Below are 18,448 nucleotides of genomic sequence, written 5' to 3'. Positions count from 1 at the left end.
CAGCACCTGTAGTTTTGAATGGTAGCTAAAGTTTTTCATGTGATCCTGAACAAAAGATTTGGAAAAACTGGACTCTTATTTCAGGGTTCTGTGGTTCCCAAAGTCAGGGTTTTAAAACATCTATGATACTTTTAAAAAAATAAATGAAGACAGCGAGTTTGAGAGAAGCTAGGCAATACACTGAGGGCTCCATGTTAGGTGCTGATGATGCCAGGCCACGATCCCGAGCTCTCAGACCCTAACCCAGGGTGTTTTCTATTAAAGAGGTGCTCAATTCAGTGAGCACATGGAGAGAGAGACTGGGGATGCTGGAAATCCCTGAGCATCACCGATCAGAAAAATGGGCTCTGAAAGGAAACCTTGTTTAGTGCTTTGAGGGGGATGAGAAAACAGCATCAGAAGAGATGCACAGGCCTACATATTCCCTGAAGGGTTTTACCTGTTCCAGGGGATCCAAAATTCAAGGGCTGGAAGAAAGGTCCTGGCCCACATGCCATTTCTGAAAGTGTATTTGTAATGTATGAAGTCAAAACGCATTGCCAAACCTGCCTGATTATGTGGAGTGTCTATTGACATACAGATTCCTAGACCATTCCCCAGGAGTCCAGGTTCTCTAAGTTGGGTGCAGGATCTTGGAATCTACATCTTTAACAAATGCTGCAGGTGGTTTTTGTGATCTGGCCAGTAAGGAAAACATTCCTTTAGAAAAGGGGTCAGTAGGCTGTTTCTGGGAAGGGTGAGACAGTACATATTTTAGGCACTGAAGGCCATATGGTCTCTGTTGCAACTACTCAGCAGAGGAGTCTGCCATCTAATCTGCTATTGTAGCACAAAAATGGCCACAGACAACACATAAATGAGTGTGGCTGTGTTCCAATAAAGCTTTATTTACAGTTGGCAAGCCTGGCCTGGCCTCAGGGCTATAGTTTGCTAACCCCTGATCTAGAATATTCTTCTACTGATTCATCCATCCACATAGGCAGGGTGTGTGGAGTACCAAACAATCTCAGGTCTGTTCTCTGATGGTGTTCTCTTCAGATGTAGGAAGATAATTTTTATTATTTAAAAACCAATCAATCAATAGAGTAAAACAACTCACCAAAATACCAATGTCTCCAGGAAGGAAATTCCAACACTGGATGCACCAACCACAATGATCTTGGCATTGACAGTAATTTTAGGTTCCAATGTTAGTTTTCTGTTTGTATGGTTTAAAGCATAACTCACCTGGAAAAAAAATATGAAGACAAAGAAGGAGTCAAAGAAAACGTAGCAGTGTTCATACCCTCAAATTTGCAATTATGTAGAATTATCTAACCAGGACATTACCACCAAAACAAACCTAATAGTGCCCATGTATAGCCACCATGAAATGCATGGGAAGATGTTTTTAAGAAATTAATGTAAGAATATGTGGATATGCCTGACATCCCAGCTAGGTCACATCAAAATGCTGGTTTTCAAGATGTTGTCTTAATGCTGACAGATGTTTCATACAGAACTGAGACCCTTAATGATTAGAGATAACTAGTAAGTAACACTACAAGGAGACAGGCAAGCTACTCCCTGAGAATCTGTAGTTCCATGAAAGGTCCCAAGTCTTTTCTTCTGTCCACAGTTTCCCTGAAACCTTGAGTGACAAATTATATTAGTTGGGTACTTGAAGACAAGTTTTAGCTCATGTTCAATTCTCTGTCCCTCACTTTACTTAACGCGGTATCTTGTGGACAGTAGATGCTCAATAATATTTGTAAAATGGCAAACATTTATTAAATGGCAAAAATGCATTCAATTATTAGGGTTGTTCAACCTTTCAGATACTTCAGAGTCAGGAGGCCTCTTAGAAGCACAGAAAGTAACTGGTGATCATGTTAATGTCCATGTTTACAAAAATTACCTGAATTAGTCATTGATTTCATTTACTTCCCTGCAGAAGCTGCAAGGGGTACATTAAATGTGCAAAGTAAAGTTTTACAAAGAAGTGATAGAGTAGTCTTGGAAGAACATTGGGATATGTGCCAAAAGATCTTGGTTCTATTTTTAATCCATTGATTCAACACACATTTTTTGGTGCTTACTGTGTGTCTGGACAGTGATAAAGATTACAGCTGACTTCTCATTGGAAACAATGGTGACCAGAAGTCAGTGGAAAGACATTCTTATCACCTCATCCCATGCTGTTAATTACATCAGCATTAACTTCATCCTCTACATCAGAAATCTCCACATTCTGATAGGTCAAACCTGCTTTGGATTTTCTTAAAACCCTGGGATACCAGGAGTTGGAAGTCTGACAGAATAATGGTAAAGTCTTATTTGGGTTCCCACCCACTTTCCAGTACTGTAGGGGTATGGGTGTGGCCATATGCTTTGCCATTTAAAGGCAACATCTCAGATCTAGAGCTTAAATCCCATTTCTCTGTCTCTAGATAGCCTAGCAACATGGAGGAAGGAAAATGGCTTGAGCCAAACAATATATTGATAGAAATTTAAAACAAAAGTGGGAGATTCAGACTCCATAATTAACATTGCTTGTACCTCTCAACATCTGTTCCACCCTACAACTCCCACCTTTAATTTGGCACAACACAGATTTCGGAAGAGATTGGACTCACTCCCATTTTCAAGAGGGACACTGATTCACGTAAACCAAGTCGCATACTCCCACTCTCTTTCCTCAGTGACTGGGTCAGGATACACATGTGACCTAAGTTGACCTCATCAGAGTGAAGCCCAGGACTTTTGCATGATAGTTGAAGAAGAGAAGCCTTCTTGTTTTCTAGATGGCACGTGGTGTAAACGTGAAACCTGAAATGGCTATGGTCATCATGCCAAGAGGGAAACCATCCCAGGTTGAAGCCCCAAGAGAATCACACAGAAATAGAACAGGAATTCTTTTCAAACCCTACCCAAAACCCATACTACCTTTGGACTCTTCAGTTATATAAGCAATACATATCAGTCAGATATTGCCACAATAGGGCTGTGAAACCATTTCAAAATGCATTGGCTTAAAACAACTGTCACTTATTCTGGCTCATGCAATTCTAGGTCAGCTGGAAGTAGGCTGATCTAGGTTGGACTCAGCTGGGTCTGGCTCCAATTTGCAGATTCCAAACCTGCCTCACATTTCTCTTATTTGACGCAAGAGAGCCAGAGCATGTTCTTCTCGTGGTAATGGCAGAAAAGTGAAAGGTAAGTGAAAATAGCAATACTTTTAAAATCTGGCCAAAGCAAGTCATGTAGCTGAGCCCAACATCCATGAGTTAGGGAAATATACTCACCTTTAGAGGGAGAAACCTCAAAATCACACAGCAAAGGACACAGCCCAGGGAGGGATGAAGGCTGGGAAGAACCACACAGCCCACTGCACTTCCTTGATTGTTTAGGCCAGTTTGTTTTTTATATGCTACTGAAAACTTCCTAGATTGATATAGTTTCTAAATGAAAATAATAAATATACCATTTGGGTGAAAAAGTGCATGTTCTTCAAATAAACGTCAGTTCTGATTTGCTCTATGAGAATTTCCCAGCACAGATCCATGAGGAATTGTGTGAGAAATCTAGTTCCTACTGGTTCACCTGGGTGCCAGTGTGTACTGTACTCTGCTTAATTTCCAAGACAGGCAGGCTGACAGCAAATACACTCTAGCCAGCCTTAGGTTGGGTGGTCTAGAGCAAGGAAGGTGGGAAGCATATGTGTTGTAATGATGGCATCTAATCGCAGGGTCTAGTTAACAGATTTAAAATGCAAGCATCTTGACAGAGGTCAGAAGCCAAGATTCTTTTCAAAAGGAGATACGTTCAGACATTCCCCTCTGCTGTTGGAAGTGTAAGCTAACATTGAAACATGGGCAGTAATGAAATTCTCCAGTAAAGAATTATACCTCATTTATGAAACAGCTCCTGTATCAGTGATACAAAGGCAGGCTGGGGAACAGAACAGAATGGCTTTTGTTTCCCACACAATAGCTGTAACACCAACAGCTGCCGGGCCTCACACATCACCTTTCTAACTGCTAAGTACACAAAGTGGCCTCCGGTGTCAAGAGCCGGCAACCAGTACAAATGATGGTGGGTGTCTCAGGAGAGTGATCAGGCATCACAATGATTCATAGTCAACCCAATTTTGTGCCCAGGTTTTAATTAAAAACATATCCATCGCCAGGTATGATGAAGTCTTCTGACCTGAAAAAATCGTGTTTTTCTTTTATTAGTACAGACGGTTTTTAAATGCCTTGAAAAAAATTCTTCCCAGCCTGGAAACATCCTTCAGTGACAACTGTAAATGAAGATGGCTTCTGCTGCTTTATGAAGGGTTTATTTTGCACAGAAGCAGGAAGCACAGGTTATTTTTTTAACGAAAGCAGAATATTTTCTTCCTTTATGTTCCTTCAAACTATGAGTTTTCATGGGAAAGAAAAACAGACATGCAAGATCCTATGAGTCAAGCCAGCTTTTCCTTTTCTCCCTCTGAACATCTGCCAAAAAATGTCCCATGCATTGGAGATTCTGTTTTGGGTCTTATTTCCTTCATAGAAAGTAAAAATAAAAGCCCTAGTTCTTGACTCACATTTTATAGACAGAATTAAATGATCCTCATAATGGAAAATTATTTCAAAGATTAAACAGGGCGAATTGTAAGCTATTTACCTCCCTACCATACCAAGAATAATATGGATGGGAAATCCAATTCTTACCTCCACATCCTTTCAAGACATTTCTGTTTTTCTAATGGCATTAGGTTAGCATTTTAGACAAAGAGATTATTATTATTATTTGTTTTTTGAGATGGAGTTTTGCTCTTGTTGCCCAGGCTGGAGTGCAATGGCGCGCTCTCAGCTACTGCAACCTCCGCCTCCCGGTTTCAAGCGATTCTTGACAAAGGGATGATTTTAAGTGTAGAGATCAACAGTAACCCAGCAAGATAAAACAAACCATACATCATGGTGTATAAGCTAACCTTTTAAGGCTAAAAAAAAATTCCTTAAAGTTGATGTCAACTCTCATAATGACTTTAAAATACAAACCATAGATTCCATTGCTTAGGTAGGAAAGGAAGGAATGATAGTATTTGATACTCCTGTTAGGAAATTCTAGAGTTGAGCTTGGGGGTTGGGGGGCAGGGAGGAATGTGGAAGATTCGGAGGTCAGATAGGAGGGGAGACCGGCTGAGATGACAAAATAGGGAAGAGAAATGAGCAAACGTTAATGTTTTAACCTCTTTACCTATAATTCCCTATGAGCTTCTGAAACAAGACTGTACATGTGAGTAGCTGAGTCACTACTGGAGGAGTTTGTGCTTGCTTTTATCCATTTATTTGGTTGCCTGCCACCCTACAACTAGACTATTAACTCCTAGAGGTCAGGAACTATGTCTTTGTGTTTTGAGCATTTGCTGTATTTTAGCTGAACAATTTCTGCCATGCATTTTGGGGCACTTGGTAAGTGGTAAAAGAATAGATACATCAACTTTGTGTTTCATGGACCCTTTTTAAAGGGTGTTGACATAATTTCTGTATTCCAAATTATTTTAGTTGGTTCATTTCCATTTGCTTAAATGGCCAAATGAATAATCTGGATGTAATTATAACTACTTAGGATTAAATTTGATCTTTTTAGTAAAAATGATGTTGATGTGCACACTCAGTTGAGTTTATGTCATGATTCAGATACATTTGTCAAGAGAACTTAAATACACAGTTTTGAGTTTTAGGCACATTTGTTAACTGTTCTGTGTGTATAGAAAAAAATTGGTCAAAATATAATTTCATTGGATATACACAGACCCAAGTTCCGTGTTTCCGCATGTGGTTTGGTTTCTCTTCTGCACTTAGAATGAATTAGAATGACTACAGAAGCATTACTGAAACTCAATTTCAATGTTAGATTCAAAATCGGGAGTTATTAAAACAATAAATAGGCTGATACACTAGAAAGCAATAAAAATAAATACAAATGATCCTACATAATACATACAAGGTTCATACTAAAATGGATCATGATGCTGTCTATCTATGGTGAATTTTTTCTTATTATAGCATTTCTTTTGGAGGTTACATTCAACCTTTGGGATCATTAGCCTGGGCGTCATTAGCTTGGTGGCAAGGTTTAGGCTTGTTTTCTTAATTTTGCCACTGGTTGAAATTCTGAGCCTCTTTTTCCTAAATATCAGTTTCCTCGGGTATAAAATGGTAGTAAATTACATGAACCTCTGCTTTCCTCAGCAGGCAAACATGGGAACCAGTCTTTTAAAAATGTCTACAAATACTTTGAGCTTTTCAGGCAAAGATGTTACACAAGGTAAAATTGCAGATCCTCTCTCCCATCTGCAATATGAAAGGCAAATCTTTGAAAAACACGTTTGAAAAGGGCAAAACAATGAGCTCAATTTTCAGCTCACACCCATGTGTATATATATCTTTTCTTACAGAAAGCTTCCAAAGACTTCAAAGGGAGCTCTGTCCATACAAGGAAATGAAAGATGGAAAGATTCAAACCCATTAGGAATAAAATTTCTGAAATCCGTAATAAGCCTACTTTTGCTTTATAAATGTAATTTTTCTGATGCTTCTCTATCTCTCTTTTCTCCTTGAGAAACTCTCGTTTTCCCAATTTGAGCAAAACAAATTATGACAGATTTACAGTGGTGCGGCTCAAAGTTCAAGTTGACCTCTTTGAGGCAAAGTATTGCAATATTACAAATAAATAAAGGGTAGGGGGGTATAGACATTTTAAGTAGAACCAATCAGTTGGAATCTCTTCCACAGGCATAAAATGCAATTCAAAAAGCCTTTCTACTAAAATAATTAAAAAGTTTCAAAAGTATGATATGAATACCAACACCTCTGTCCCACAGAGCATAAGTCTGTTGAGGTCATGCTGTGGTTTTGAGACTTGCTTTATGAAGGATTCACTTAACTTTCCTCTCAGTTGGGGGTACTGGGAAGCTCAGAACAATTTGGTAGCTCCAGCACTTCGGAAAAAGTGTAAACTGTTGTGTCTGTGGTATCCACTGAGGATAACGGTGATTCTAGGCCACTGGCTTTTTTCTTAACACTGGATAGAGCATACTCAAAATCATGTAGCAGGGGTCAAAGAGTGGGCCATGGTAGCCTCTATGATTCAATGAGTAAATTTCTTTCACTTGCATTTTTCTTATATTTCTCTTTTCAACTCCATCTGTCTCAATCCCTCATATACCCATATTCCCTATTTGGGCATTATCATTATTTTGCATGTTTTTAAAAGCTAAAATTATTGCCACCCTATGACATTCACTTGTGGCCATTCTTAAACATTTATATTAGAAAAATGATTTGGAAGCTAAGTTGAGGGATTTTACTGGATTTCATCAATTCTAGTGTACACATTTTTTTAAGCTGGTATTCCTGAAATCAGCCTTACAGTCAACAGCATTTCAACAGTAGCAGTCAGCCAGGCAGTAGCAGTGACATAGTTGTCCTTACCTGTGCATGGGTGCTTGGCCATGGCTGTTCATTGTCATCACTTCAAGAGAGTCATGTGCGTTATACGCACAATATGTGTTGAGTTTAAGTGCTTCTGACAATGTCTTCAAAAAGATTACAGCATGATTTGGCATTGAAATGAATGCTTATTGTTGTGTTCCCATAAAGGCCCAGAAACTGAGCAGCAAGGTGCAAATTTGATATTAGTGAAGCAAATATTAGTCATTGGAGGAATGGATGTAATTCCATGTTTTCTTGCAATGCAATGATTGAGTGCCTTTCAGGAGCAAATAAAAGATGACAAGGAGATGAAGCTGTGTTACATTTTGTTACTGAGACACATGCAAAAAAATTTTTCCACATCACCCAGCAAATAATGCAATTGAAGGGCACGTAAATTGCCTCCCCTCTCTGAATAGATGAAAGAAATTTCAAAGCACTAAGACTTATATGACTGATTCATATGCTGTTCAGGACTCTCATTTAGACGTTGTGTTACAATTTAATTGGCTGCATTTTTTTTCTTAATAGTACATAAAATAAAGGTACATCTTATAATTGATAGGAACTTAGATTTGATGAATTAGGTGGTTAATTCACTTGTTTCCAATTAAATAATAGCCCCCAAACAAGTAGCTCATATGATCATTGAAATATGATTGCCTTTATGCAATACACAAACATCGGCAAGGGAGATCCACTGTTGGCTTCTCTGAGACACTGAAATTCATTAATCCTTAATATAAGGCACATTAGCACATGAACCAAGATAACCTCAAATGGCTCCATGTCTCTCCTTTGCCACCTTGAGTAGTGTAAAGTGTTCAGAAATGTCCTCCGGGTTTCTGCAACATTCTACTCGAATCCTATCTGATATGTGTCAGCTAGCTGGCACTCCAGGTATCATTCTCAATACAGGGTCAGCCACAAACTGGAGAAATGACTTCTCTGGGGGTGAACACACAAGGAAAGGCAGGAATAAAGTAAATCCATGGCAGAAAAATGATGTACAGAACCAATTACCTGACTTGCATTGTTCTACAAGTAATAATTAGTACTACCTTACAAATATATCTCTTTAACAAACTACTTAACATCCAGCTACCTAATCATTCTCAAGCTCTATATCCCCATGAAAGAACTACTTGTACTGGAATAAAATGAGGACACGAGCTGAAAGGTTCAGGAAACACATTCAAAAGTGATGGAAGGCATTCTTCCTATTAAACAGTACCCTTCTGAAATGATGGATAGTTCTTAGAGAACAAAAATTGTCTTCCATGTATTAAACTACATTAAAAGGAAAACCAAACAAACCCTTACTTCTTTTACATTCTCTCAGAACACTTGTGATGCCAAATGTGTGAGTTTTTTTCCCACACTGACCAATTCTCTGACACCAGCAGGGTGTCTGTCCTATGATTCAATTCCATTCTGACACTGTCTACCTAGGCTTAGTCCCACAAGGCTGCTCCCTGTACCCCCACTTCACATGCCAATCGCAAGTCCATGTTGCCACCTGTACTTCTGACTGGCTGGCTATCAACTGGAGGTTCCCATGACCCCTGCTTAGGTTCGATAATTTGCTAGGATGGCTCACAGAACTTGGAGAAACAGTTTGCTAACTGTATTACTGGCCATTATAAAAGGGTGGGGCTCAGAAATAGCTAGCTGCACAGGGCATGGCAGGGGGAAAAGCACAGAGCTTCCATGTGCTTTCCAGACATGCCACCCTCCCAGCACCTCCAGTGTTTACCACCCAGAAGTTCTCCTAACCGCTTTGGTTAGGGTTTTATGGAGGCTTCATCGTGTAGGCATGGTTGATGAAATCATTGGCCACTGGTGGTTGAACTCAACTTCCGGCTCTTCTCCTCTCCCCGAAGGTTGGGGGGGTAGGCCTGAAAGTTCCAACCCTCTAATGACATGGTTGGTTCTCCTGGCAACCAGTCCCCTTCCTTAGAGACTTTCCAAAAATCATTTTGTCAATATACAGACTCAGGTGTTGTTGTAAGGAGCTTGTAATCAATAACAAAAGATGCTCCTCTCACCTTTATTGCACCAGAGTTTTGTCAGGGGTGGGGAATGAAAACAAAATATGGTAACAAAAGATGTTTCTGTTGCTTTTATCATTTAGGAAGTTACAAGTGTTTCAGGAGCTCTGACCAGGAGCTGGGGACAGAGACCAAATGTATATTTCTTTATTTTATCACAATATCATAGCATATATATGTTTATAATACACATTTTGATTATGAATGTCTTAATGAGTTAAGAAATCAAAGAAATATATGAACTAATCTGTGGTAAATTTATTCTCAGATTTTTGTGAAATGAAAAAAAGTTATATTGTTGGTTGTTTTCCCATCCTAAAAACAGTAAGGGGAAGGTTTATGGAGAATGTATGGGGCATCATCTAAGTACTATTTGCTTAAAGGAAAGAGAATTTCAGGTCATTTTTCTCTTTCCAATCCATATCATAAACGGTGGGACATATGATATATCAGAGATGCGTTAACAGTTGCTATTTAGCCATAGACTTTAAAATATTTTGTGCTTACTATCCTGGAAGTAGGCTGGAATCTGCCCTTATTCCTATAGAAACAACTTAAACTATATAGCAAAGAGTTACTATGCCAAAGAGTCATTTCTCCAACTAGAAAAGCAACTCTGGAAAAAAAATTTTGGGATAAAATCAATATTCTAGAGTCAAAGAACAAAATTTCAACAAATTGAGTTTCACAGATCTGATTGACTTTTATTAGCAATTCATGAACTGGGCAGCATCCAACCTACAAAACAGAAAGGAGCTCTGATGAGCTAGACAGAGTGGGTAAGTTTTATCAGCAGTAAAAAAGTGAAGGAATACAGGAACAATGAACAAGTAGTGGATTGGTCATTTCGATATTACTTTCCTTAGAGAGATGTAAGCAAAATCTTGTTGGCTTAATGGGATTTGAATATCACCTCTCTCCTGGTTTCTCAGAAGGTCAGATATTTCAAGCAAATAACCTAGTTTCAGATTGGTAAAGTGGAACTTTAGCACAAGTGACTCCATCTGGGGCCCACTATCTTTAACACTAGCAACAAGGACAGTCTAACTTGTTAGTGGGGAAGGCAACTGAATGTGTGAAGCAATTCTGAGGGCATTGAGATAACCTATTCAGTATCCTGATGTCTGAAATTCTACCACCAAAACTTTAGCAGAGCTTAATTCAACAATTTCAATTTGACAGATACATATCAAGGATCTACCAGATGCCAACAATTGGTCTAAATGCTGAGGTGTGAATGAGGCATGGTTCTTGTCTTTAAGGAATTCTGATTAGGTTGGGGGACAGACAAGTAAACAAATAAAATGCAGTACATGTGACAATGGTAGTGTATCAAGAAGCTACTGTTGTGTAACAAACCAAGCCAAAATACAGTGGGTTAAAAGAGTACGTATTCATTTGGCTCATGGTTCTGTAGGTCAGTAGTTTAGGCTGTGCTCACCTAGGAAGTTTTTCTGGACTCAGCTAGTGTATTAGTCTGTTTTCATGCTGCTGATAAAGACATACCCGAGACTGGGTAACTTAGAAAAGAAAGAGGTTTAATTGGACTTACAGTTCCACGTGGCTGGGGAAGGTCTCACAATCATGGTGGAGGGTGAAAGGCACTTCTTACATGGTGGTGGCAAGACAAAATGAGGAAGAAGCAAAAGTAGAAACCCCTGATAAGCTCATGAGATCTCGTGAGACTTATTCATTATCACGAGAATAGCACAGGAAAGACCAGCCCCCATGATTCAATGACCTCTCCCTGGGTCCCTCCCACAAGACGTGGGAATTCTGGGAGATATAATTCAAGTTGAGATTTGGGTGGGGACACAGCCAAACCATATCAGCTGGGAAGCCATGGAATCAGCTGAAGTTTAACTGTTCTAGGACAGCAGGAAAAGTCATGTAAGGCAGCTTGGAGAAAGTGACAGTGGAGCTAAATTTAGCAGAATCAATGGGATATTTCCAGGTGAACAAGAGGGAACAAGTTTCTGGATGAGAGGGAAAAGCCAGGGCAAGGATTTGGAAGGATGACACACCCACTGACCCACAGGTCAGTCTGCATGAATGGATTTGCAGATTATGTTCTGAGAGCAACCTTTGAAAGGAGAAGGCTGCATAGTCATGCAGAGGCAATACAAGAAGCAGACACAGAGGGAGACACAAAGGGAGGAGAAGGAGTTGGGACAAAAGGCTGGGAGGGAAAGCTGATGGCCAATTGTGTCCACACCACGACCTCCCTTCAGGCAACATTATTTGGTAAATCTCTGCACACAGAATAAGATGAGAACTTCTGTTCCCCCAGGGAATATGCTGTTTGCTCAGGCCCAGTAACTTAAGTGGCTATTTGCTCTGCTGGCTTAGGCCTCTGGTTCATTTGCTAGAACAACGATAGCAGTGGCAGAAAACTCATTTTTTCTGAGAAGTTTGGTCCAAGTGAGTGCTGTACCACAGATAACAACTTTTCAATCTTGCTATCTTGCCACCATTTTCACTCCTGGATATTTATTTCATATTTATTTTCACTCCTGGATATTTTCAACACACATGTGTCCTGTGAGCAAGCTAACATGCGCGACTCTATTTTAAATTTCTAATGTGTGCCTCCATGCACAATTTCAGTCTTTCAGCTAGGCTCACTATTTCTGTTGACATCCAATTGTATCTCTGACTTAGTCTGAAGAAATTAAGCATATCTCTTTCATCTCAATGCAAACAATGGTTTGTATTCTCTTTCACATGACTTGAAAATTCTGTACACCAAAAGGCTCGCTGGGCTTTTGTAAAAGCAATGCACAATGATTGTTTTGAAAGAATAAGCCTTTCTGAAAATTCCTACAGAGTATGCTAAGGCTACAAAGTTCAAAGGAATTTGGTCAGATTCAACGGAATAGCCTCTTGGTTCAAGTGAAGGACTTGGAGGGAGGAATAAAACAAATCCACCTTCTTTTTAAATAGAAATGAAAAGAGAGCTAAGCAGAAACGTCAACAGGAAGGAAGCTGAAATACAATAAATGGGAGTGGCCACTGCTGAACACAAGTTAGAGAAACATTTTAATAAAACACACAAGGCTAACTTCAGTCACTCAGATACTTCACATCAGATCAGGGAAAATAAAGATCTAAGTCTTTACCACTAATTCTTAGGAAATGAAGATCCCATCCCATGAAAAAAAAAAATTGGTATAGAAAATTTCCACTGTTTTTCTTCTCATTCTTTGAATCAATTCCTGACGATTTTGACAGCAGTTTTAAAAAATGTTAATTCCATGCTCTCAATGGAAACTTTTCCAAAACGGTATTCAAAATATCTGAAGTAGTTATGAAAATAAAAATAAAACCCCCAACCAAGCAAACAGCAATAACAATACTGCTGTAATTAATCAGCACAAAAGGCTTCCCCATGCCCAGAAGTCCTGGCAGGGATGCGGGTTGCTGCTCACGAGGGTGACACCTATGTGATGACAGCTGTGACTTGCAGGGTGTCTGAGACTCCAAATACAAAACCAAACAGGAGTCCTCGGGAAATTCTCCCTTTTGCTCACTCTGTGTATATTCAAACACAAACTATTTTCAAAAAATTCCCTAAAACCCCTCTGAGTGGGATGGAAGGGACTAGGCAAGCATATTGCACTGTAATTAACACCCGTTCACCACTGACATCACACGTCAGTGTAAAGACAGGTCACGTACTTTTAATTTCTCACACGCACGTCAGCGGTAAACAGTCCCAGTGTTCGTGTTAATGACACCATCTGGCGCCTCCCATAACTGTGTAGCATTCAGCTTCCAAACAAGATGTAATGGCAGCAACACATGAAACCCACTGACATTTACAGTAAGGAAATTTATTATCAGTCATCGGTTTGGTATAAATGTGTTTGCATGACTGCTGGGGCTATAAAATCATCACCTTTGCCAGGCAAGCAAAGGTGCAATAAATAATGGATTTTAAGCCATGCATGTACTATCAAATCATTAAACATTTATCACACAGACACAATAGCATCTTAAGCAACAGTTACCACTTGAAAAATCAATGCCACTTTTGAGGGTTAAATGAAAACCATATAGTCTAAGCTTTAATGATTTTTAATGTGGTTCAGTACAGAATATGAAGTTTTTTTATTTTTATTTTTAGTTGAATATGATATATATATATAAATAGGTCTTCTATAATAATTTTCTCTTGAGGAAGAATCACTCTATGTTCTTTGGTTAAATACTAAAAAATACAATTGAAATGTTTCTTGAAAAAGAAATCATGGTTAAAACCTTTCAAAACTAGAAATGGCAAACAAAAGGTTCTTTAGGAGTCACGTGGTATTATTTTCCTTAAAATCCTTAATGGATTAGTCAGTGACGATTGCAATTAAACTATTTTAACTTTGGACTTAAGGAAACATAAAGTCAAAACCAAGAAAATCCCCTGAGTATCCCAGCCACGTTTGTCCCTACTACTTATTCCTTCCAAACACTCTCCCCATGGCGTGCCAGTAATTTCTCCGATATGCTTGTTCTATGGGTATCCATTGTTCTAAGAACAAAATCCTTAGCAATAACAATTCAAAATACAGATAGATTAGAGGAAGGTTTCGTGGAGGATTAGAGGAAGGCTTTATGGAGGACTTATCAAAGAATAATTTTTGACTCAAAGAAACAAAGAGAAACCTGCGTGGGAACTAGTTATTTATTTGCTTGTTGGACATGGAACAATGAAGGCAGAGAAGCCAGTGGCTGCTTTGACATGAGGCTTCCCGTGTGGGAGGTAAACCAGAAGCCAAGCCTGGACGGAGACTGTGCCATCAAGAGGCTCTGTCACGAGATGCCAAGATGAGCACGCGTCTCCAAAACAACACAATCTCAACATGCAAAATGATCACCAAGCAAGAGGAAACAGAGTGAGCCCTAGAGTAAGTGAGTGGCACTGTTTGAAGAAAAAAAATTTAAGAAGTGACTGAATAAGAGATTTCTCTGTCAGTGTCTGAGTGGGGTTTAATTCCTTGGTGAGAGCTATTGCTTAGAAAGCCTCTGTAGTTTTATGAGTCTGCTCCCTGTGGATGCTTCTCTCTCTCCACTCTCCTTCTGCCTGCCCTGCGCCCTAAACAGGAAGCAGGTGCAGCGCTCTGCAGGCAAGATCCCTGTTGGGACAGAGGGCAGGATGGTCTGCAGAATACTGAGGAGGCCAGGAGGGGTGCCCTGCTCTGAAATTTTCAATCAGTGGAAAGAAGTGTTGAGATTTTAGGCCTTCATCTCTAATAGTGACTGCTGTTTACAGTGGTCCAGGGGGCTGTGAGTCTTCTTTGTGTGTCTTGGGGTTGAAATTCAAGGTTTTGTCAAGACCATGCATCTTCAGGGATGGCTTCCTCCATTGTTGGGGAGAATCCCTGTGGACAGTGTTCATCTTTGGAGAACTGAATTTAGGACTCAACAGAAGGGCTTGGGGTGGGGGGGTCACAGAAACTAAGAGATCACTGCGATGCCCCTCCCTGAATACATACGTATTGCTCGTTCCAAGTCATGGAGGGAGAACTTTGGAGCCTGGCCTGGTCAGACAGAGGAGGGGGTGACCACTCTCCTGCCATTTCTGTTTGCAGGGTGAGGAAGTTGCCTGAATTCCACCTGTGTGCCCACATACACAAAGCTCTGTTACACAAAGGAGCTACTCCAGGGACTAACTTAAGTGGGATTATGTGGAAACGAACACAATCCACTGGGATGGTGGTACTGTTATGAAACAACACAGATTGCCTGAGCCTGGATATCAAAACAAAAGCACCGAGTATGGGAATTTTTCTCAAGCAGCTTCTCTGTCCAGTATCCTGAGAGGGCCCCACACTGCCCTGTCCTTCCATCTGTCACTAATTAATTCAAATATTTCCTAGGGTTCTAGCTGCTACCTTACATCTTCTGGAAGTGACTATCAGGGCCCTCACAGAGGTAAAGAATCAATGAATAACTCCAAGAAGCCTTTGCTCATTTCTTTCAAAGTTGTGTCGCTTCCATAATACCTGATGAAACACTCTGCCTTCATATGAGGGGACGGGGAGGGGGTGGAGAGAGAGAGAGAGAGAGATTGCACACCATGGCGAAAACAGCTCTCCTGAAGGGTGTGAAAAAAACAGTTAACAATGAAGGGGAGAGAAACAAAAAGCTATTCAACAGATGCATGTCATTTTTACTCTTCAGTGTGGATCAGTTTTTCTTGTTAATTATATCACCTATTCTTTCCTTATATTGATAATTACATAATTACATGAAACAGATGGGTGACAGAATGCACCCAGATGGTGAGAACGTAAACAGGCTTACAAATTGCTTATTCTTGAGCATATTAAAAAGAATTATTTAATAATACATAGATTTCTATACTCTACACATCTGTTGAGTAGAGCCTTCAAAATGGGTTACTTTGTCCTTTTTTTTTTTTTCTTAAACAGATACAATGTCCTCCCTGGGAATTCCTGGGAGGCCAACTGCCATGGAGGTAAGATATTTCACCTTTTCCATAATTTGGATTCCTGAAATTCTAAATTCATGTTCTGAGCCCACTGGCTTGCTTTTCCCCTCCCGTTTTGAAAAATAGAAACCGTGGTTTCAAGGGGAGTTACAATCACATGTAGCACTGGTTATACTTTCACAAGCTGGACAAGGTTAAAAATGGGAGGGTTTGCCTTGAGAACATATTTGACATGTTTTAATTGCATCTGATGGGCTTCTTGCATGAAATTCTTTCAAAATAATTATGAAACTAAGTCAAAAGCACCAAAGCTGCACGGGCTGAGTGTGTGTGGAGGCGTGTCTTTCAGAGGAGGGGCTCACAGGCAGCAGAGGCTTCTGGAGGGTCTGAGGGAAGAAGTGGCATTAGCCGCTTCCTCGTGGCCCACATGCCACCTCTGTGTTCTATGGAGTCAGGGCTCTGCTTAAATGATCCTGATCAGAGGAGTTATACCTGCCCTGTTCCCACCCTCCCCTCCCGGGCTCTCCTCCTGATGGCACTTGCTGCCACCAGACACGGTGCCTCCTGGTCTGTTTGTGTACTGTCTGCTGCTCCAACTAGAACGCAAGTGCTATGTGGCAGGGATGTGCCTATTTATGGCTGTCCCCACAGAGCACGGAGCTGGGCCCACCACATGATCAGTACGCAACAATACTGACTGAATGAATGACATCAACTAACTCTCCACCACCAAGCCTCCTAACCAGCGAAGCAGAACAGGCCCTGTGCTTGCGGTTTCAACAGAAAAGCCTATCCAGGCAGGAGCAGGGAGTGACCAACAAGGGGACTTCTCAGTGGCAGGTGGGGGTGGAGGATAGCAGGGGTTCCTCTCTCAGTTGAAAAGCAGGTACAAAAGCCATGGTGTTTATCGGGCTCATGGACAAAAAGCAGGACACCTAGAAACATGGTTTGGTGGGGGTAGAGAAACAGGCTCAGGGAGAGACAAACCCACCTGGCTTCTGGTGCACACCTGGCTCTTGGTGAGGCAGCGGTGGGTCACAGAACTCCAGAATCAGGCTGTTGTCTCCCACCGCACCAGGAAGTGACGACATGTAGACGTGCTTGGAATTGGAAGTGTAAGCACTTCCCCGGGGCCAAACTTGGATGGGGATTGTGTGTACTCTGTGTGTATGTATTTATGTATGCCTGGTGTGTGTGTGAGAGAGATGGCTGGAGGGAGAGAGGGACAGAGAGAGAGAGTCATGAGAAGCATCTGAGTCCTCAGGGGCCTGGAGCTCGTTTTGGAATTTGGGCTCTGTGAACTATGGCCGCCTTCCGCTCTTGAATGGGGTGGTGGCAGTGCTGAGCTGTTAGAAATCACGTGGTCTGAAAGGGGCCTGCCAGCCTCGGTCCTACCAACACACGGTGACCAAAGACCCAGTGTGTGGGGACCGATGTTGTCTGCAAGCAAATCAAAAGACTTGTGATATATAATTCTATGGGACATTGTCAGCCCATCTTTGGGACCTGCTCAACTGTGATTTGTGACAGATAATACTCAAATCCATTTTTAAATCAACCATCAACTCCAGTTTCATGAAAAGTGCTGTCCCCACAGATCCGTGAAGGGCGGTGGGAGGGGTGGTTTGCACGAGAGAGGAGCTCTGCTAAGGTGACTGGAAAGTGCTGCCTGAGACCTGTTCCCTGGAAGCACAGCTCTTTTTGGTTAAATACATAAACTACCATAAAAACCACAATTACAGTGACTACCATGGTGATAATTTCAATGCACTGAATTATATGAAAAAATAAAACAAACAAAACCTGGGACACAATTTAACAGCACAAGAAGTAGGAATGTGGCACAGTCTGTAATTTATGTTTATTGCCATGGGTTTCGACGGACCAAATGGCTCATGCCTGCCTGCACTGTAGCTGAGTCATGTTTGATATCTCAAAGCGGCAGTAAAAAAAATCTTTATGGCTCCCATGCTATTTTCATACCTTATTTATTCTGTTTTTTTCCCCTGTTTTTAAGTCATCTTTTGTATTTTCTTCTTGCTTATTAAGTTGGTTACTATGGAGATCATGACATCAGTCATCTTGACTAAGCTTAATGGTCTTGAGGCAACATTCAGACTAAAAGTTTTGATACTTAAAGTGGCTCAACCCTGGAGAACGAGAGCAGATTGAGAACTGAGGACTGTGGGCTTCAAGCTGCTTCTCTAATGGAACACAGAGGTGGAAGGCGGTCCCTGCCCACTCGACCAAGGCCACGTGGGGCAGCCCTTTGGGAGGACCGCGCCCCCGGCTAACCAGGTACTGCACTTTCCAAGGCCCATTTAATCCTCTGCCTCTGATGAACTCAAATGCCATTTTCCCTCTGGATTTGATGAGTGTGCAAATAAAGATAACCAAACTCAAATTGCTTTAGGAAAATTACTAAACTGTGGAAGGCTTTTAATCCATCTCAGTTTAATTTGAATGTAAAACCTCTCTAGGTT

The 18,448-nt window shown here is 40.8% G+C and overlaps 1 protein-coding gene across 16 annotated transcripts in view; it reads right to left on the bottom strand.

The window, feature by feature from the left end:
• The window catches only part of CFAP61 (cilia and flagella associated protein 61), a 306,901-nt gene that overhangs the window by 130,134 nt on the left and 158,319 nt on the right, over window positions 1-18,448 (bottom strand). For all 16 annotated transcript variants that reach the window (XR_010132305.1, XR_010132306.1, XM_063702312.1 and 13 more), the window contains one exon: window positions 1,100-1,227. Coding sequence is in view for 14 of the 16 variants with exons in the window: in XM_063702312.1 (XP_063558382.1) it covers window positions 1,100-1,227 (128 nt within the window). In the remaining 2 variants the exon portion in view is untranslated. The remainder of the gene's footprint in view (window positions 1-1,099; window positions 1,228-18,448) is intronic.

The sequence above is a fragment of the Gorilla gorilla genome, chromosome 21, assembly GCF_029281585.2.
Source record: "Gorilla gorilla gorilla isolate KB3781 chromosome 21, NHGRI_mGorGor1-v2.1_pri, whole genome shotgun sequence".
NCBI lineage: Eukaryota > Metazoa > Chordata > Mammalia > Primates > Hominidae > Gorilla > Gorilla gorilla.
The sequence above is the reverse complement of the archived record's forward strand: the minus strand, read 5'-3'. Positions and strand labels throughout refer to the sequence as shown.